The sequence below is a fragment of the Heptranchias perlo genome, chromosome 40, assembly GCF_035084215.1.
Source record: "Heptranchias perlo isolate sHepPer1 chromosome 40, sHepPer1.hap1, whole genome shotgun sequence".
Taxonomy (NCBI): Eukaryota; Metazoa; Chordata; class Chondrichthyes; order Hexanchiformes; family Hexanchidae; genus Heptranchias; species Heptranchias perlo.
The window spans coordinates 1,215,248-1,235,033 of NC_090364.1; the positions used below are offsets into that span (position 1 = coordinate 1,215,248).

The following is a 19,786-nucleotide window of genomic DNA, read 5'->3' on the forward strand; positions in this document are numbered from 1 at the left end:
CTGTAAAACCTGCCCATGTTACCCGAGGTGGTGGAGTGCAGATTGGCCCCAGGATGTGATTGGTAGTTTAAAATGGGTAAATTTGATTGATAAATTTAGAAGGGGTCAGTGTGATTGGATGAAGAGGCCAGTGCATTGCCTGAGAACAGTTTGTCCACTGATTGTTGGACAGATTCTCTGGGTGATTTTGACAGGCAGAGTAACTGAACCCCATTTGCAATAAATGTGTTGCCTTTGGCCGATCAGGAGCGAGGGGAGGCCCAGCGGGATCTGTGGATGATGGACGACATGTTACTGGGTCTCAGCAGCAACAAGAGGAGCTTCCAGGTTGCAATAGAATCAATTCGACACCCAGGTAAGAAGCAATAGTCCCAGACACTGACCGTCCCAGACACTGACCGTCCCAGACACTGACTGTCCCAGACACTGACTGTCCCAGACACTGACCGTCCCAGACACTGACCGTCCCAGACACTGACCGTCCCAGACACTGAGCATCCCAGACACTGAGCATCCCAGACACTGAGCATCCCAGACACTGAGCATCCCAGACAATGACCGTCCCAGACACTGAGCAGCCCAGACACTGAGCGTCCCAGACACTGAGCGTCCCAGACACTGAGCGTCCCAGACACTGACCGTCTGAGACACTGACCGTCCCAGACACTGACCGTCCCAAACACTGACCGTCCCAGACACTGACCGTCCCAGACACTGACCGTCCCAAACACTGACCGTCCCAGACACTGACTGTCCCAGACACTGACCGTCTGAGACACTGACCGTCCCAGACACTGACCGTCCCAGACACCGACCATCCCTGTATAGACCAGGACATAGTTTCATGGGCGCTGACTCTCACTGGAGGTACATTCTGAAGAACTGACTCTGCTTCTCCAGAAATGTATCCACACCAGGGGAGTGGGACAGGATGATGTACAGGGAACAGAGTGTGTTACCAAGTTTCCATTCCCTACTCAGTCTTCTCCAGCCCTGAGACCAGGAATTTTGAAACATGAATTCAATACAAGAAGAGTATTACTGCAGCTGGAGTAATAATCTGCACCCATATCCTATAGTGCCCATACCCCCCATAGAATCCAACCCCCCATAGAATCCAAACCCAATGGTGTCCATATGCTTGTAGAACCCATACCCCTAAGACCCCTACTGCATAGTACCCATGCCCATAGTATCCAAACCCTGAAGTATCCACGCCCCATAGTACCCACGCCCCATAGTACCCACGCCCCATAGTACCCACGCCCCATAGTACCCATGCCCCATAGTACCCATGCCCCTTAGTACCCACGCCCCATGGTACCAGGCTCCATAGTACCCATGCCCCATAGTACCCATGCCCCATGGTACCAGGCTCCATAGTACCCACGCCCCATAGTACCCATGCCCCATAGTACCATGCCCCATAGTACCATGCCCCATAGTACCCACGCCCCATAGTACCCATGCCCCATAGTCCCACGCCCCATAGTACCATGCCCCATAGTACCATGCCCCATAGTACCCACGCCCCATAGTACCCATGCCCCATAGTACCCACGCCCCATAGTACCCATGCCCCTTAGTACCATGCCCCATAGTACCATGCCCCATAGTACCCATGCCCCATAGTACCATGCCCCATAGTACCCATGCCCCTTAGTACCCATGCCCCATAGTACCATGCCCCATAGTACCCATGCCCCATAGTACCCATGCCCCATAGTACCCACGCCCCATAGTACCCATGCCCCATAGTACCACGCCCCATAGTACCATGCCCCATAGTACCCACGCCCCATAGTACCCATGCCCCATAGTCCCATGCCCCATAGTACCCATGCCCCATAGTACCATGCTCCATAGTACCATGCCCCATAGTACCCACGCCCCATAGTACCCATGCCCCATAGTACCCATGCCCCATAGTACCCATGCCCCTTAGTACCATGCCCCATAGTACCATGCCCCATAGTACCCATGCCCCATAGTACCATGCCCCATAGTACCCATGCCCCTTAGTACCCATGCCCCTTAGTACCCATGCCCCATAGTACCATGCCCCATAGTACCCATGCCCCATAGTACCCATGCCCCATAGTACCATGCCCCATAGTACCCATGCCCCTTAGTACCCATGCCCCTTAGTACCCATGCCCCATAGTACCATGCCCCATAGTCCCATGCCCCATAGTACCATGCCCCATAGTACCCATGCCCCTTAGTACCCATGCCCCATAGTACCATGCCCCATAGTACCATGCCCCATAGTACCCATGCCCCATAGTACCCATGCCCCATGGTAGCAGGCCCTATAGTACCCATGCCCCATAGTACCCATGCCCCATGGTACCAGGCTCCATAGTACCCATGCCCCATAGTACCCATGCCCCACAGTACCATGCCCCTCAGTACCCATGCCCCTCAGTACCCATGCCCCATAGTACCCATGCGCCATAGTACACTTGCCCCATAGTACACTTGCCCCATAGTACCCATGCCCCTTAGTACCCATGCCCCATAGTACACTTGCCCCATAGTACCCACGCCCCTTAGTACCCATGCCCCATAGTACCATGCCCCATAGTACCCACGCCCCATAGTACCCATGCCCCATAGTACCCATGCCCCATAGTACCCATGCCCCTTAGTCCCATGCCCCATAGTACCCATGCCCCATAGTACCCATGCCCCATGGTACCAGGCCCTATAGTACCCATGCCCCATAGTACCCATGCCCCATGGTACCCATGCCCCATGGTACCATGCCTCATAGTACCCATGCCCCATAGTACCCATGCCCCATAGTACCCGCGCCCCATAGTACCCGCGCCCCATAGTACCCACGCCCCATAGTACCCGCGCCCCATAGTACCATGCCTCATAGTACCCATGCCCCTTAGTGCCATGCCCCATAGTACCCATGCCCCATAGTACCCATGCCCCATAGTACCCATGCCCCATAGTACCCACGCCCCATGGTACCAGGCCCCATAGTACCCATGCCCCATAGTACCCATGCCCCATAGTACCCATGCCCCATGGTACCAGGCCCCATAGTACCCATGCCCCGTAGTACCCATGCCTCGTAGTACCCATGCCTCATAGTACCATGCCCCATAGTACCAGGCCCCATAGTACCCATGCCTCGTAGTACCCATGCCTCGTAGTACCCATGCCTCGTAGTACCCATGCCCCCTAGTACCCATGCCCCATAGTACCCATGCCTCGTAGTACCCATGCCTCATAGTACCACGCCCCATAGTCCCATGCCCCATAGTACCCATGCCCCATAGTACCCATGCCCCATAGTACCCATGCCCCATAGTACCCACGCCCCATAGTCCCATGCCCCATAGTACCCATTCCCCTCGTTGTGTGTTATGCTAAATGTTATGGAATCTATTTTTTGTACTTATCCTGTTTTAAACGACATGTTTTGCTTTTGCCCCCCTCTATCCCCAGTGATGCCGTTTGCAGCCTCCCATGGTCTAGGACATCATTCTGTGCTACAGAGAGACTCCCAGAAAATTCCAGATTTGTCTTCACCACTGCCATCGCCAACCTCCGGGCAGCCCCCACCCCACAGACAGCCCCCACCCCACAGAGAGCCCCCACCCCACAGAGAGCCCCCACCGGTAAGTGAGATCAGAAAGCTGGAAGAAATGGGACAGACTTTTCACATCTCTTCTTCACCGATTTCTGATTATTGGGCAGTGAGGTCAGGATTTACTGCTTTATTGGTGAAGGTGGATAGGTGGGATTGGGGGATATGGGGAGATGGTGGGTAGATGGGATTGGGGGATATGGGGAGATGGTGGGTAGGTGGGATTGAGGGATATGGGGAGATGGTGGGATTGGGGGATATGGGGAGAAGGTGGGTAGGTGGGATTGAGGGATATGGGGAGATGGTGGGTAGGTGGGATTGGGGGATATGGGGAGATGGTGGGTAGGTGGGATTGGGGGATATGAGGAGATGGTGGGTAGGTGGGATTGAGGGATATGTGGAGATGGTGGGTAAGCGGGATTGAGGGATATGGGGAGATGGTGGGTAGGTGGGATTGAGGGATATGGGGAGATGGTGGGTAGGTGGGATTGGGGGATATGGGGAGATGGTGGGTAGGTGGGATTGGGGGATATGGGGAGAAGGTGGGTAGGTGGGATTGAGGGATATGTGGAGATGGTGGGTAGGTGGGATTGAGGAATATGGGGAGATGGTGGGTAGGTGGGATTGGGGGATATGGGGAGAAGGTGGGTAGGTGGGATTGAGGGATATGTGGAGATGGTGGGTAGGTGGGATTGGGGGATATGGGGAGATGGTGGGTGGGTGGGATTGAGGGATATGGGGAGATGGGTTGGATTAGTTCTAAATCCTTTCTTTGTTCTTTTTTGTTTATTCTGAAGGGTGTGGACGATATCCCTCACAGGCCGCCCCTCCCCCACCTCTTTTACCGAGATGAGTGCAGCACATGTGAACACTCAGAGACTGAAACAAGAACAGCTGCAGCCCAGAAACACGTGTTGGGAGAGAGGAAATGTGATCTCCAGTATGACCCAGTGACAAATGGAAACTACAAGGTGACCTTCTCCCCATATCTCAACTCCACCTACCCACTTTCTCACCATATCCAATTCCCTTTTGAAAGTTATTATTGAATCTGCTTCCACCGCCCTTTCAGGCAGTGAATTCCAGATCAGAACAACTCGCTGCGTAAAAAATATCTCCTCATGGTCGCCTCTGGTTCTTTTGCCGATCACCTTAAATCTGTGTCCTCTGGTTACCGACCCTTCTACCATTGGAAACAGTTTCTCCTTATTTACTCTATCAAAACCTCTAATGATTTTAAGCACCTCGATCAAATCTCCCCTTAACCTTCTCTGTCGAAGGAGAACAATCCCAGCTTCTCCAATCTCTCCACTGGAATAATTTTCATTGCTCATCTTTTTCAAACAAAAGTTGGGAATTAACACATTTTTCTTGTCACAGACTCCACGGAGGAATAAAAGACCCACATGAGCCGTGGTAAGCTGTACTGTTCTGTCTTTGTGTCACCAGGAGAAACATACGCAGACTGTGGCAGGCACGGACAGGAAAGGAAAGATGAGTTCAGAAGAGCAGATGTTGCGAATGAAGCAACATCAGGAAGCACGATTCCAGGAGAGGCGCAAGACAGCCACCCTAGGCCAGAGAGGTGTGGCAGTGTCACCAATAATAGTGAGTGCAGTGCGTGTTAACACCATCACTAACAGGAGTATTGCAGTGTCTGACTGTGTTGATGGTATAAGTTATGTATGTCCATCTCACTGAGGAGAAAATCTCTTTCTTCAGTTTATTTGAGAACAAAACAATCTTGAATAGTCAGCAACTGTCATCTGAACCCAAAAAATAAACTACAGTCTGTCTCACTGCTCCCGAGCTCCCAGGAACTGAGCTCATTTTTTTTTTATTCGTTCATGGGATGTGGGTGTCGCTGGCGAGGCCGGCATTTATTGCCCATCCCTAATTGCCCTTGAGAAGGTGGTGGTGAGCCGCCTTCTTGAACCGCTGCAGTCCGTGTGGTGAAGGTTCTCCCCCAGTGCTGTTAGGAAGGGAGTTCCAGGATTTTGACCCAGTGACGATGAAGGAACGGCGATATATTTCCAAGTCGGGATGGTGTTGTTCCCATGTACCTGCTGCCCTTGTCCTTCTAGGTGGTAGAGGTCGCAGGTTTGGGAGGTGCTGTCAAAGACGCCTTGGCGAGTTGCTGCAATGCGTCCTGTGGATGGTACACACTGCAGCCACTGTGCGCCGGTGTTGAAGGGAGTGAATGTTTAGGGTGGTGGATGGGGTGCCAATCAAGCGGGCTGCTTTGTCCTGGATGGTGTCGAGCTTCTTGAGTGTTGTTGGAGCTGCACTCATCCAGGCAAGTGGAGAGTATTCCATCACACTCCTGACTTGTGCCTTGTGGATGGTGGAAAGGCTTTGGGAAGTCAGGAGATGAGTCACTCGCCGCAGAATACCCAGCCTCTGACCTGCTCTAGTAGCCACAGTATTTATATGGCTGGTCCAGTTAAGTTTCTGGTCAATGTTGACCCCCAGGATGTTAATGGTGGGGGATTCGGCGATGATAATGCCTTTGAATGTCATGGGGAGGTGGTTAGACTCTCTCTTGTTGGAGATGGTCATTGCCTGGCACTTGTCTGGCGCGAATGTTACTTGCCACTTATCAGCCCAAGTCTGGATGTTGTCCAGGTCTTGCTGCATGCGGGCTCGGACTGCTTCATTATCTGAGGGGTTGCGAATGGAACTGAACACTGCAATCATCAGCGAACATCCCCATTTCTGACCTTATGATGGAGGGAAGGTCATTGATGAAGCAGCTGAAGATGGTTGGGCCCAGGACACTGCCCTGAGGAACTCCTGCAGCAATGTCCTGGGGCTGAGATGATTGGCCTCCAACAACCTCTACCATCTTCCTTTATGCTAGGTATGACTCCAGCCACTGGAGAGTTTTCCCCCTGATTCCCATTGACTTCAACTTTACTCGGGCTCCTTGGTGCCACACTCGGTCAAATGCTGCCTTGATGTCAAGGGCAGTCACTCTCACCTCACCTCTGGAATTCAGCTCTTTTGTCCATGTTTGGACCAAGGCTGTAATGAGGTCTGGAGCCGAGTGGTCCTGGCGGAACCCAAACTGAGCATCAGTGAGCAGGTTATTGGTGAGTAAGTGCTGCTTGATAGCACTGTCGACGACACCTTCCATCACTTTGCTGATGATTGAGAGTAGACTGATGGGGCGGTAATTGGCCGGATTGGATTTGTCCTGCTTTTTGTGGACAGGACATACCTGGGCAATTTTCCACATTGTCGGGTAGATGCCAGTGTTGTAGCTGTACTGGAACAGCTTGGCTAGAGGCGCGGCTAGTTCTGGAGCACAAGTCTTCAGCACTACAGCCGGGATGTTGTCGGGGCCCATAGCCTTTGCTGTATCCAGTGCACTCAGCCGTTTCTTGATATCACGTGGAGTGAATCGAATTGGCTGAAGACTGGCTTCCGTGATGGTGGGGATATCGGGAGGGGGACGAGATGGATCATCCACTCGGCACTTCTGGCTGAAGATGGTTGCAAACGCTTCAGCCTTGTCTTTTGCACTCACGTGCTGGACTCCGCCATCATTGAGGATTGTAAACAATTTTACAACACCAAGTTATAGTCCAGCAATTTTATTTTAAATTCACAAGCTTTCGGAGGCTTCCTCCTTCGTCAGGTGAACGATGTGAAATCGTTTTCACATCGTTCACCTGAGGAAGGAGGAAGCCTCCGAAAGCTTGTGAATTTAAAATAAAATTGCTGGACTATAACTTGGTGTTGTAAAATTGTTTACAATTGTCAACCCCAGTCCATCACCGGCATCTCCACATCATCATTGAGGATGGGGATATTTACAGAGCCTCCTCCTCCCGTTAGTTGTTTAATTGTCCACCACCATTCACGACTGGATGTGGCAGGACTGCAGAGCTTTGATCTGATCCGTTGGATGTGGAATCGCTTAGCTCTGTCTATAGCATGTTGCTTCCGCTGTTTAGCATGCATGTAGTCCTGAGTTGTAGCTTCACCAGGTTGGCACCTCATTTTTAGGTACGCCTGGTGCTGCTCCTGGCATGCTCTTCTACACTCCTCATTGAACCTGTCTTGTTGGTAATGGTAGAGTGAGGAATATGCCGGGCCATGAGGTTACAGATTGTGCTGGAATACAATTCTGCTGATGGCCCACAGCACCTCATGGATGTCCAGTTTTGAGCTGCTAGATTTGTTCTGAATCTATCCCATTTAGCACGGTGGTAGTGCCACACAACACGTTGGATGGTGTCCTCAGTGTGAAGACAGGACTTCATCTCCACAAGAACTGTGCGGTGGTCACTCCTACCAATACTGTCATGGACAGATGCATCTGCGACAGGTAGATTGGTGAGGACGAGGTCAAGTAAGTTTTTCCCTCGTGTTGGTTCGCTCACCACCTGCCGCAGGCCCAGTCTAGCAGCTATGTCCTTCAGGACTCTGCCAGCAGTGGTGCTACCGAGCCACTCTTGGTGATGGACATTGAAGTCCCCCACCCAGAGTACATTTTGTGCCCTTGCTACCCTCAGTGCTTCCTTCAAGCGGTGTTCAACATGGAGGAGGACTGATTCATCAGCTGAGGGAGGGCGGTAGGTGGTAATCAGCAGGAGGTTTCCTTGCCCATGTTTGACCTGATGCCATGAGATCTCATGGGTTCTATGAAATCTTTGTGCTAATATCAGTGTTCGCTGCATCACCTTGCTGTGCCTATCGTTTTATAAGTATATATACTGCAGGATGAATAAGATCGAAACAGAGCTAACGATTGGCAGAAGTGCAGCTGAATCATTGTCACAAAATGGCCAATATTTTCTCCAAGACTTTGGAGCATCCTGGGAGCTAATTTAACGGTTGAGAGAATCGTACTGGAGTTCCACAGGAAGTGAAGAGCCTTTATGTATTAGAAATTGGTTTGGATTTTCTTAATCTAGTGCAAGATCAATAAGGAAGTTTTAACTCATGATCGGGAGTGAGTAACATGTCAACATTTAGCCCATGTTTGTTGATTTCTCTATCCCAGAGATCAGAGAGCGGAGCATTGACAGAGCAGGTGACAGAGACATCAAGAGTGCACTCCAGGAACCGACTGACCAACAGACCACTGACAAGCCGTTCAATGGGTCTCCAACCTACTGCCAGTGTGACGGTCTCACCAACCAAAGAAACAACGACCCCAACCGTTACCACAAAAGCAATGGCTGCACCACAGGCACCTGTAACACCCGATATAACCGTGTCAAGCAAATTAGTGACAATGATATCAGCACCGCCGGGGAGGACGGGCAGCCAGACCCGAGAAAATAGTCGCCTTGTAAAGAAAGAGGTGGGAGCTTGCTGATGATTGAGCTCGTGTTCTGCAGCTTGTTCCCCCAATCCTGCCTTCACTCGACACCCGTGCTCACCAGCAGAAGGCAGTGGGACATATTTATGGGCAAGAATCCCATTGTGATCAGTTGACTCAGCACAGGGAGGAATTGACCCCATGACCCCTGGGTCCGTGTGACCATTAGGCCACTGGGGGAGGGAGAGGGAGAGGGAGAGGGAGGGAGTGGGGGAGGGGGACGGAGTGGTGGAGGGGGAGGGAGTGGGGCAGGGAGTGGGAGAGGGAGGGAGGGAGGGGGACGGAGTGGGGGAGGGGGACGGAGTGGGGGAGGGGGACGGAGTGGTGGAGGGGGAGGGAGTGGGAGAGGGAGGGAGGGGAGAGAGGGGGAAGGAGTGGGGGAGCGGGAGGGAGTGGGGGAGGGGAAGGGAGTGGGGGAGGGGGAGGGAGTGGGAGAGGGAGGGAGTGGGGGAGGGGAAGGGAGTGGTGGAGGGGCAGGGAGTGGGAGAGGGAGGGGAAGGAGTGGGGCAGGGAGTGGGAGAGGGAGGGGAAGGAGTGGGGGAGGGAGTGGGAGGGCATGGGAGTGAGTTGAGAACCATTCTTCTCCCCATACCTGCTCTCACTCACCACATTAGCCCTGTTAGTTGGACCGACCGAACAGATCCAATGAGTCCCTTTACTTTCTGTGCAGTGTGAACCGGGTAAAGTGGTGATGATCACACGATATATCGATGTGGATCCTGACACTCCCCTCAGCCCAGAACAACTGCAGGAGAAGCAAAGAACACTGGAGAAAATCAAAAACATGATCGCAAAGACCAGGTGAGGAGCATAGAATGTTCCAGAAAGCAGTGCTGTGTATTTTGCATTCTGCCCATCCCCTCAGTGGACAATCTTCCCACAGGCAATCTGAATAACTGGATAATCCAAGGAACTGGAACAGAGCTGAGGGAATTCAGTGAAAGTTTGTCTTTCTATTTTATTTTCTCACTTGTCCATTTGGAATCTCCCTCTGTGATTTTGAGGCCCATGCTCGGACTGTGGGATAAACTCACATTGACCGGCTGCATTGATAGGGAGGCTCCCAGACCCTGTTTCCTGGTCTGTAGGTGTCAGTCTCTCTACCTCTGTGATCAACCAACTCAGTGACAGGGGAGGGACGATGCTTCCATGTGTGTCCCATTGCTCTGGAGCTGCACACGGACAATCCAGGATAATTATCCCTTCAATACTTCTCCATCCATTCCCTCCCACTCTGAGAGAAGAGCCTGACCTCCCCAACAAGGGTCAACCCAATGCCCAGGGTCAATCCAAGGCAAAGGGTCAATCCAAGGCCCAGGGCCAACTCAAGGCCTAGGGGTCAATCCAAAGCCCATGGCCAACTCAAGGTCCAGGGTCAATCCAAGGCCCAGGGGTCAATCCAAGGCCCAGGGCCAACTCAAGGCCCAGGGCCAACTCAAGGACCAGGGGTCAATCCAAGGCCCAGGGGTCAATCCAAGGCCCAGGGCCAACTCAAGGCCTAGGGGTCAATCCAAGGCCCATGGCCAATCCAAGGCCCAGGGTCAATCCAAGGCCAAGGGTCTACTCAAGGTCCAGAGGTCAATCCAAGGCCCAGGGGTCAATCCAAGGCCCAGGGGTCAATCCAAGGCCCAGGGGTCAATCCAAGGCCCAGGGGTCAATCCAAGGCCCAAGGCCAACTCAAGGCCCAGGGGTCAATCCAAGGCCCATGGGTCAATCCAAGGCCCATGGCCAATCCAAGGCCCAGGGGTCAATCCAAGGCCCAGGGGTCAATCCAAGGCCCAGGGGTCAATCCAAGGCCCAGGGCCAACTCAAGGCCTAGGGGTCAATCCAAGGCCCATGGCCAATCCAAGGCCCAGGGGTCAATCCAAGGCCCAGGGGTCAATCCAAGGCACAGGGTCAATCCAAGGTCCAGGGCCAACTCAAGGCCCAGGGGTCAATCCAAGGCACAGGGTCAATCCAAGGTCCAGAGGTCAATCCAAGGCCAATGGCCAACCCAAGGCCCAGGGGTCACTCCATGTTTAACCATATAATCTGTTTAACTGTTTGTGTCCAGATTGTAATGGGTTGACCCATGATGTGTTGTGTTTGACAGTGTGTATATGAGGGTCATTCTGTGAGCCTCACTAGCCAGGACCGGGGGTCAGTGAGAGGGCCGATCTGTAACTCGTGCTCCTGCCTGATGAGGGTCCTGGCCGAGAATCAACTCACTCATAAGCCCTTAAAAACATTTCTTATTTGTATAAAATGTTGGACTTCAGACTGACTCCCACCTGCTCATATCTGTGTTCCATTATAGTTTGATCCCCTGATGTAACAGGCACCAATCAATTCACCTCCCCCCCCACCCACAATTTGAGGGACAGTTCGACACCTCAATCCGGCCTCCAGCGAGCACAAACTCCCACCACTGCAACATAAGCTGCACAAACACGTGTGTCACAGCCCTTTCCCTCGGGCTACAGAATCAACAGGGGTCTCCTCATCTCTGCTCAGCAATTTCATGTGATCAGAAGTGGCCCAACCCTTTACACTGTCCCTGCGGAGTATCACACTCCCAAAACCAGTTAGTGTTGGGGTGCAGAGTGGGTCCCTCTGCCCATTATTATAGGGGTGCAGAGTGGGTTCCTGTGCCCATTATTATAGGAGTGCAGAGTGGGTTCCTGTACCCATTATTATAGGGGTGCAGAGTGGGTCCCTCTGCCCATTATTATAGGAGTGCAGAGTGGGTTCCTGTGCCCATTATTATAGGGGTGCAGAGTGGGTTCCTGTACCCATTATTATAGGGGTACAGAGTGGGCGTTAGGTGAAGTGGGCGCCATGTCAGGCTTGCCTGTGATGCCTCTTTGACCCAGCTCTATGTGACCTTGGTCTTGGGGGGGTCTCGGTGGGTCTCAAGGGTTCTCGGGGGTCTCTGGGGTCTCGAAAGGTATCTGTGGGTCTCAGAGGTTCTCGGTGGCTTTCAGTGGGTCTCGGGGATTCTTGGGGGGTCTTGGTGGGTCTCAGGAGCCTTGGAAGTCTCGGGGGTTTTCGGTGGGTCTCGGTGGGGGGGGGTCTCAGAGGGGTCTCAGGGATTCTCGGGGGTCTTGGTGGGTCTCGGGAGGTCTCTCCCACCAGAGTCGGCCCCTTCTGGAGAGGAGTTCACACAAAGTAAATGTCTATTTCTTTGTAATTTTAGTCCTAGTGTAGCTGGGAGCCAGGCCCCTTCAGACATGCACCTGGGAGAAAGAGAGAGGGATCGGATCATTAGTCTGTCGTACAGACTCGCGACTGAAGCGTCTCAGCGCAGCAGAGTCATGGCAGGTAAAATACACAGAACTAATGGCCAAACTCTCCGGTTTCTGCTCTCCGGTTTCTGCTCTCCGGTTTCTGATGCTGTTACACTTACCTCCCAACATCCAGCGTTTTGCTCGGTGATGGGACCATTAATGATTAAGATACTTACTCCACAATCCCACAATACTAGCTCGAGTTCTCAGACTTGTTCTGCTGCTGATGAAAATTCATTGGAATCCTGAATCACTAACATCCACATCATGGGACCCAGAATTAGGGGAATGTCTGGTGCCCGGTTTAGTTTTGGATATTTACAGACTGCCCACTCAATCCTTCTACAGTCAGCACCAAACCTGAACACAGTCACATATTATCATTCGTTGTTAAACAAATAATAGCAAGATGTTTGGTTACTCCAAGTTGCTGAGCGAATGATGTCATAAAAAAACATTTTCTAATTTCCTTCCCCACAGTAACACCAGAGATGATTATGGGGCAGGTGAGTGCTCACCGCCCTCTCACTGTTCTGAGGGATGGATCAAACTTCACTTTATCTTTCTTTTCCATCCCTTCCTGATTCTCATTGAGACAAATGAAATATTGGCCTGGATTCTGTTCTGAATCACTATCCAATGACACTGTATCCATCAACACTGTATCCATTGACACTGTATCCATTGACACTGTATCCATTAACACTGTATCCATTGACACTGTATCCATTGACACTGTATCCATTAACACTGTATCCATTGACACTGTATCCATCAACACTGTACCCATTGACACTGTACCCATTGACACTGTACCCATTGACACTGTACCCATTGACACTGTACCCATTAACACTGTATCCATTAACACTGTACCCATTGACACTGTACCCATTAACACTGTATCCATTAACACTGTACCCATTGACACTGTATCCATCAACACTGTACCCATTAACACTGTATCCATTGACACTGTATCCATCAACACTGTACCCATTGACACTGTACCCATTGACACTGTACCCATTGACACTGTACCCATTGACACTGTACCCATTGACACTGTATCCATTGACACTGTACCCATTAACACTGTATCCATTGACACTGTATCCATCAACACTGTACCCATTAACACTGTATCCATTGACACTGTATCCATCAACACTGTACCCATTAACACTGTATCCATTGACACTGTATCCATTGACACTGTACCCATTGACACTGTATCCATTGACACTGTATCCATTGACACTGTACCCATTGACACTGTACCCATTGACACTGTATCCATTGACACTGTACCCATTGACACTGTATCCATTGACACTGTATCCATTGACACTGTATCCATTGACACTGTATCCATTGACACTGTATCCATTGACACTGTACCCATTGACACTGTATCCATTGACACTGTACCCATTGACACTGTATCCATTGACACTGTATCCATTGACACTGTATCCATTGACACTGTATCCATTGACACTGTATCCATTGACGGTCTACCCATTGACACTGTACCAATGTCACTGTACCCATTGGCACTGTGCCCATTTGACTCTATATAGAATGTTAGATGTAAGGCAGAGAGTTGATGCAGAGGGAAATATTTGAATCTTGTTATAATTTATTGTTTGACTTCATATTCAGTCCAAAATATGATCTCTGCTTTTCTCATTTTATTTTCCTTTTAGCTAAAGCTTTAGCCGAGTTCCAGGAACAGGGAGAGGAGACAGATAATCAAACTATGAGGGACACAGGCCACTCAGAGAACCCTGAGTCTGAATCAAAACTGCAGAAAAATGTGGTCATCTTTAATTTAGGACAACACAAAGAGACAGCCAATCCGAACTCAGGGCACCAAGATGGAACAACCAATCCAAAGCCTTGGCACCAAGAAGGGCCAGCCAATCCAAAGCCTTGGCACCAAGAAGGGCCAGCCAATCCAAAGCCTTGGCACCAAGAAGGGAAAGCCAATCCAAAGCCTTGGCACCAAGAAGGGCCAGCCAATCCAAAGCCTTGGCACCAAGAGCCAGCCAATCCAAAGCCTTGGCACCAAGAGCCAGCCAATTTGAATTCAGGGCAAGAGACCATTGATTCAGTGCAAAATAACCAAGGAGAAACAACCAATCAATATTCAATAAAGGAAAGCAACTCCACCAATCCATGTTTAACCCTAGAGGTAGAACCAGCCAATCCCAAATTGGGAGAACACAAAACCTCCACCAATCTGGAATCCCACAGGAGGGCGAGGCCGTGAAAGTGGGTTTAACAGCCAGAGTGCTCAGTAACATTAATTTAATTGTGGTGGAAGATCACTCGGATCAGAGGCTGACCCAAGAGTAGCTGGTCGAGGAGTGTCTCACAAATGAGGCAGCAGCCAGATGTGCCTGAGATAGAGACAGACCATGGGAATTCAGGGGAGACTTCCTCAGCCCATTCTCACTGAATGCTGCTGGGAGGTCTCCCTGTCACTGAGAGACTCATCGAATCACACAGGGATCTTCATTATCAGCTTTGGGCCTTTCGCTAATTCATGGAGGTTCCACTCAGCCCGTCTCGACACTCAGGGTCAACCTGAACTGTCTCCATAGAATCAGACATTTCCAAATCATAATTGATCAATTTCCAATGTTACACACTGGTGACAGAGTGATCACTGGAATCGTCCAGATTGGGGAGAGGGTCTGGTAATCCGTTCATTGTAAGAGGACTGTAACACGTTGGCTTTCCAGAGCATGGAGAGCAGTTTCAAAAAAAAAGTTTGTCAATTTACAGTATTAATCTGTGGTAACAGGGAATTCCTTTTTAAAGGTTGAGTGGATGAAGTGAAGTGTTAGAATCTATCCAATCCTCACTCCCACATCCCAAGCCCCACCCCTGTCCACCTAGGGCCCCCTCACTGGGGTAAAAACCCACAGGAATCGGAGTTTATTACCTCACCAGAGTCTCCCCAGGCTAAAGGCACAGAGTGAAATGACCCTCCTCATTACCACTCCTCCCCTAAACACTGACCCTTCACCTCTGCCCACGCTGGTGTAGTAAGGGGCTCCTCTGTCCGCTGGCTGAAAGGGTCCCACAAGAAATGAGTTTGGGGTCGTCTCATGGCCGTTCTCAGCCGTCCTGGACTCTCCACACAAAACTGCCCACAATTCAGAACTAATTTGCACTAAATTTAGTAAATTGTACAAAACTGGAATTTTAAAAAAAAATTCATTTTATACATATCTCATTACAGACGATAAACAGGGAGCAGGGGATGAGTTAAATCAGAGTGTGATTCTAAGGTTGGAGAATCAGGAGCTACAATAAGAGAATCTGAAAAGGGTTGAATCGAATCGGCTGAAAAATGTCCGAGAGCCGAGTTTGTATTTGCAGAAATTTCTTTGCTTCAGGTCACTGGATAATTTCCATCACCTGATGGGGACGTGTAACAAATTGGACATTAGTTACAAGGTGATTGACAGGCAGAAGAGGTGATTGACAGGCAGAAGAGGTGATTGACAGGCAGGTGAGATGATTGACAGGCAGAAGAGGTGATTGACAGGCAGGTGAGATGATTGACAGGCAGCGGAGGTGATTGACAGGCAGGTGAGATGATTGACAGGCAGCGGAGGTGATTGACAGGCAGAAGAGGTGATTGACAGGCAGCAGAGGTGATTGACAGGCAGAAGAGGTGATTGACAGGCAGAAGAGGTGATTGCCAGGAAGAAGAGGTGATTGTCAGGCAGAGGAGATGATTGACAGGCAGCGGAGGTGATTGTCAGGCAGAAGATGTGATTGACAGGCAGAGGAAGTGATTGACAGGAAAGGAGGAGGTGAACAGATACATTTGCTTATTTAGGTAGGTGGTCAGGTGGTCAGAGAGTCAGGCCAGATGGAAATTGTGTTTTCGATAAGTGTTGGGGGACTTTGACCTGTGGGGGAGCAGGATGGAATTGAATCACACAGAGGTTTGAGAAATCGGTTAGTGGATATGATGCTGATACTGCGGGGAAAATGTCAAGTAATTTTCCAGAGAAATGGCTTCTAAAAATACTTGGACCCATTTTAATAAGGCTACTGCTGTTCTGTTTGGGTTTAGGGTTAGTGTTTGTGGTTAGAATTAGGGGTTAGGGTTTGTGTTCTGTGTTAGGGGTTAGAGTTGCAATGCTGTCCTGTTACACGTGCTAAACACGAGAGAATTTACACTACTGTCTCGTTACACGTGGTAAACACAGGGGAATTTACACCATTGTCCCGTCACGTAGTTGCTTTTGCATACGCCAAAACATTGTGTATCGTTGCTGGACTCTCCTTGGGCACAGCATTCCCTGGCCAAGCAGGGAGGCAGGTGGCCAACCTTCTCCTGCTGCCGAGCCCAGCCATGCAGCCCCTGGAGTCTCCTCCTTCCTTGTCGGGATGCATCACCGCTGTTCCACTTTCCCAACTCTTCATACAAAGAGTGATTGACAGGTGGATTGGCCTCCACTTTGGGTACTGGAGGGAAACTGGAGGTTTCTAAGGAACAGTTGGATACTGTGATAGGGGGACTCTAGGCTCCTTCTGGATGGAAGAGCTAGGACAGGCTGGAAGGCCTTCCTCATTCCCATCTATCTTGTTATGCTGTCATATTGAGCACAACAGCAAGATGGAGAACTTGGTGCAAAGTGAAGAGTGCAGTGCAGCCGCGATATTTGATTTGAAAGACCAATACATTGTATTAAAGTGCCCTTTGCTTTCTCTAGACATGCGATTAAAGCTTTCTATGTTTGAACACAAGTGAAATCCTTACAACAGTGAAGTCATCAAACTGTTTATCACCACTGAACCAATATGAACTCATTGGGAGTTATTTATTTTTAGCATTTATTTTCACTCAATACTTTTTTTAAAATTTGATCTCAGGATGTGGGAGAAATTGGAAAGGCTCCATTTATTGCCCATTCCTAGTTGCTGAGAAGGCGGTCGTGAGCCTTCTCCTTGAACCGCTGCTGTCCTTGGGCTGATGGTGCTGTCACAATGATGTTAAGTAGGGAATTCCAGGATATTGACCCAGCGACAATGAAGGGCAGTGACGTATGTCCAAGTCAGCATGGTGTATAACTTAGAGGGGTATTTGAAGGTGATGGCGTCCTCACGGTTGTTGCTCGTCCATCTCATTACAGAGGTCACAGGAGAGGGAGCTGCTGTCAAAAGTAAACTTGGTGAGTTGCGGCAGTGCATCTTGTAGACAGGACATACTGCAGCCACGTTGCGCTGGTGGTGGAGGGGGTGGATACTGATAATAGTGGCAGAGGCACCGATGAAGCAAACTACTCTGTACTGGATGGTGTCGAGCTTGGGTGCTGTTCTGGCAGCACCCATCCCGGGCCAGTGGTGAGTATTCCATCACACTCCTGACCTGATCCTTGTAGATGGTGGATGAGGGGTTAGGAGGTGACCCCCAAGATTTTGATGGTGGGAGATAGCAATGTTGAAGCTCATGGGGAGATGTCTGGGCTTTCTCTTGTTCAAAATGATCATCACTTGGAACGAATGTTACCTGCCACTTATCAGCACAAGCATGGATGTTATCCAAGTCCTGCTGTAGGCCAACATGGGCTGCTTCATTATCAGGAGTTGTGAATGGAACTGAACATTAAAATATGACAACATCTCCCTGCTAATATTGCTGCTCCTGCCCCTTTAAGTCACACTTTACATAGAAAGAGTTTCACATACAATAAGCCTGAAGTGGAGTGGCTTTTTTCCCCCTTTTTACACAGAGGAAGATCCCACAAACAGCAATGAGATAATGACCAGTTACGCTGTTTTTTTGGTGATATTGGTTGAGGGTGGATGCTGGCCGGGACACCAGGAGAACTCCCTGCCACCAGCCTTCCCACTATGATTCAGTGCTATTCAGTGACCCCTACTGGAAAGTGTTTGTGAACAGCTGGTTATGATTAGGCTCAACTGTGTCTGTCTTGGTCAAACAGTAGAGATACCAACCAGCTAGGCTCAAACATGAAGAATGACTACTTGGGCAAGGTACTAGCGGTGTCTCAGTGCTCAAGGGACTGGACATCAGTATTAGTTAGGAAGCTGGTTTCTAAAAATGAGTATCAAGCAACATAGCACTGCCACTACCCCTCGAGGTGTTCCACTGTACCCACCAACAAATAACACAGGAAAATGACAAGTTTAAAACCACAACTGCATTGGATGACCAACACAGGAGCCACTAAATTTGAGGCACATTAATTTTACAGCCACTTAAAAAAAGATTTGCGTTTATATAGCCCCCTATCGTGTATTTCCGAGTGATGACTGAGCCAATTCTATGCTACATCCCATAAGATCAGATCCAAGATCTTTCTGATGTCTGGTGTTAAATTTACCTTCTACAGTTTCCAGACTTGTCTCCTGAGACCCTCCCATCACCGTTTCTCCAAATGTAAACAGGTTAAGATCAGCAGTCATGGGCACAAATTTAGTGAACTTCAAACAAAGTCTCAAGATCATGAATTTCTTTCCCCCACAGATTAACAGGTTTGTGCAACAGACTCGGTGAAATCAGTTAAAGATGAATGAATTAACTGAATTAAATGAGAGGAGCACAAATATTGGGATTGAATATTAGGAGAAACAAATGATGGAAGGATCCAGTCAGCTGAAGTTTCTGTGCTGTGGGTTGTGTGGAATGTGGGTCAGGGGTCAGTAATCCAGCCAGGTGACGATCCAAGGGAGGCTGTTCTGGCTCTGATCAGTTATTTCCTTGTGTAGAGTTAATGAGTTGTTCGCAGGAAAGACTTTGAGGCAAACTAACTGAAAGTTTTCAGATTCTGTAGGAAAATAAAACATTTGATCCAAGTAAACGATCCTGGAGAGTGAAGGGTCCAGATCCCAGGGACACAAGTTAAACGGAAGCAAACAGTGGGAACTTTTTCACCCAAAGAGCAATGGAATTGCGGAATAGATTTCCAGGGAAGGAGACGTTGAACAAAACAGTGTGAATGGGGTCAAGGGGGTTAGACTGGGTGGGATGTTAAAGGGTACAGGGAGTGAGGGGGAGAGTGGGATTAGACTGGGTGGGATATTAAAGGGTAGGGGGAGTGAGGGGGAGAGTGGGATTAGACTGGGTGGGATATTAAAGGGTACGGGGAGTGAGGGGGAGAGTGGGATTAGACTGGGTGGGATATTAAAGGGTATGGGGAGTGAGGGGGAGAGTGGGATTAGACTGGGTGGGATATTAAAGGGTATGGGGAGTGAGGGGGAGAGTGGGATTAGACTGGGTGGGATATTAAAGGGTAGGGGGAGTGAGGGGGAGAGTGGGATTAGACTGGGTGGGATATTAAAGGGTAGGGGGAGTGAGGGGGAGAGTGGGATTAGACTGGGTGGGATATTAAAGGGTAGGGGGAGTGAGGGGGAGAGTGGGATTAGACTGGGTGGGATATTAAAGGGTACGGGGAGTGAGGGGGAGAGTGGGATTAGACTGGGTGGGATATTAAAGGGTAGGGGGAGTGAGGGGGAGAGTGGGATTAGACTGGGTGGGATATTAAAGGGTACGGGGAGTGAGGGGGAGAGTGGGATTAGACTGGGTGG

The 19,786-nt window shown here is 50.0% G+C and overlaps 1 protein-coding gene and 1 long non-coding RNA gene across 2 annotated transcripts in view; one reads left to right on the top strand and one right to left on the bottom strand.

Annotated features, from left to right (window-relative positions):
• Window positions 1-16,981, top strand: part of LOC137305461 (pleckstrin homology domain-containing family A member 7-like) — a 58,532-nt gene extending 41,551 nt beyond the window's left edge. Inside the window, 9 exon segments of the mRNA XM_067974299.1 lie at window positions 247-355; window positions 3,466-3,638; window positions 4,405-4,578; window positions 5,057-5,215; window positions 8,619-8,921; window positions 9,610-9,740; window positions 12,115-12,239; window positions 13,915-14,451; window positions 14,454-16,981. Of these exon segments, the coding sequence (XP_067830400.1) occupies window positions 247-355; window positions 3,466-3,638; window positions 4,405-4,578; window positions 5,057-5,215; window positions 8,619-8,921; window positions 9,610-9,740; window positions 12,115-12,239; window positions 13,915-14,451; window positions 14,454-14,566 (1,824 nt within the window). The 3' untranslated portion in view covers window positions 14,567-16,981.
• A 50-nt stretch (window positions 16,982-17,031) lies between these two features.
• LOC137305463 (uncharacterized) lies at window positions 17,032-19,384 on the bottom strand. The gene is made up of 2 exons (XR_010958715.1): window positions 18,583-19,384; window positions 17,032-17,385 (listed from the first exon to the last, which is right to left on the bottom strand). It is a non-coding gene; the product is annotated as an uncharacterized lncRNA (long non-coding RNA).
• Between the last annotated feature and the right edge of the window lie 402 nt (window positions 19,385-19,786).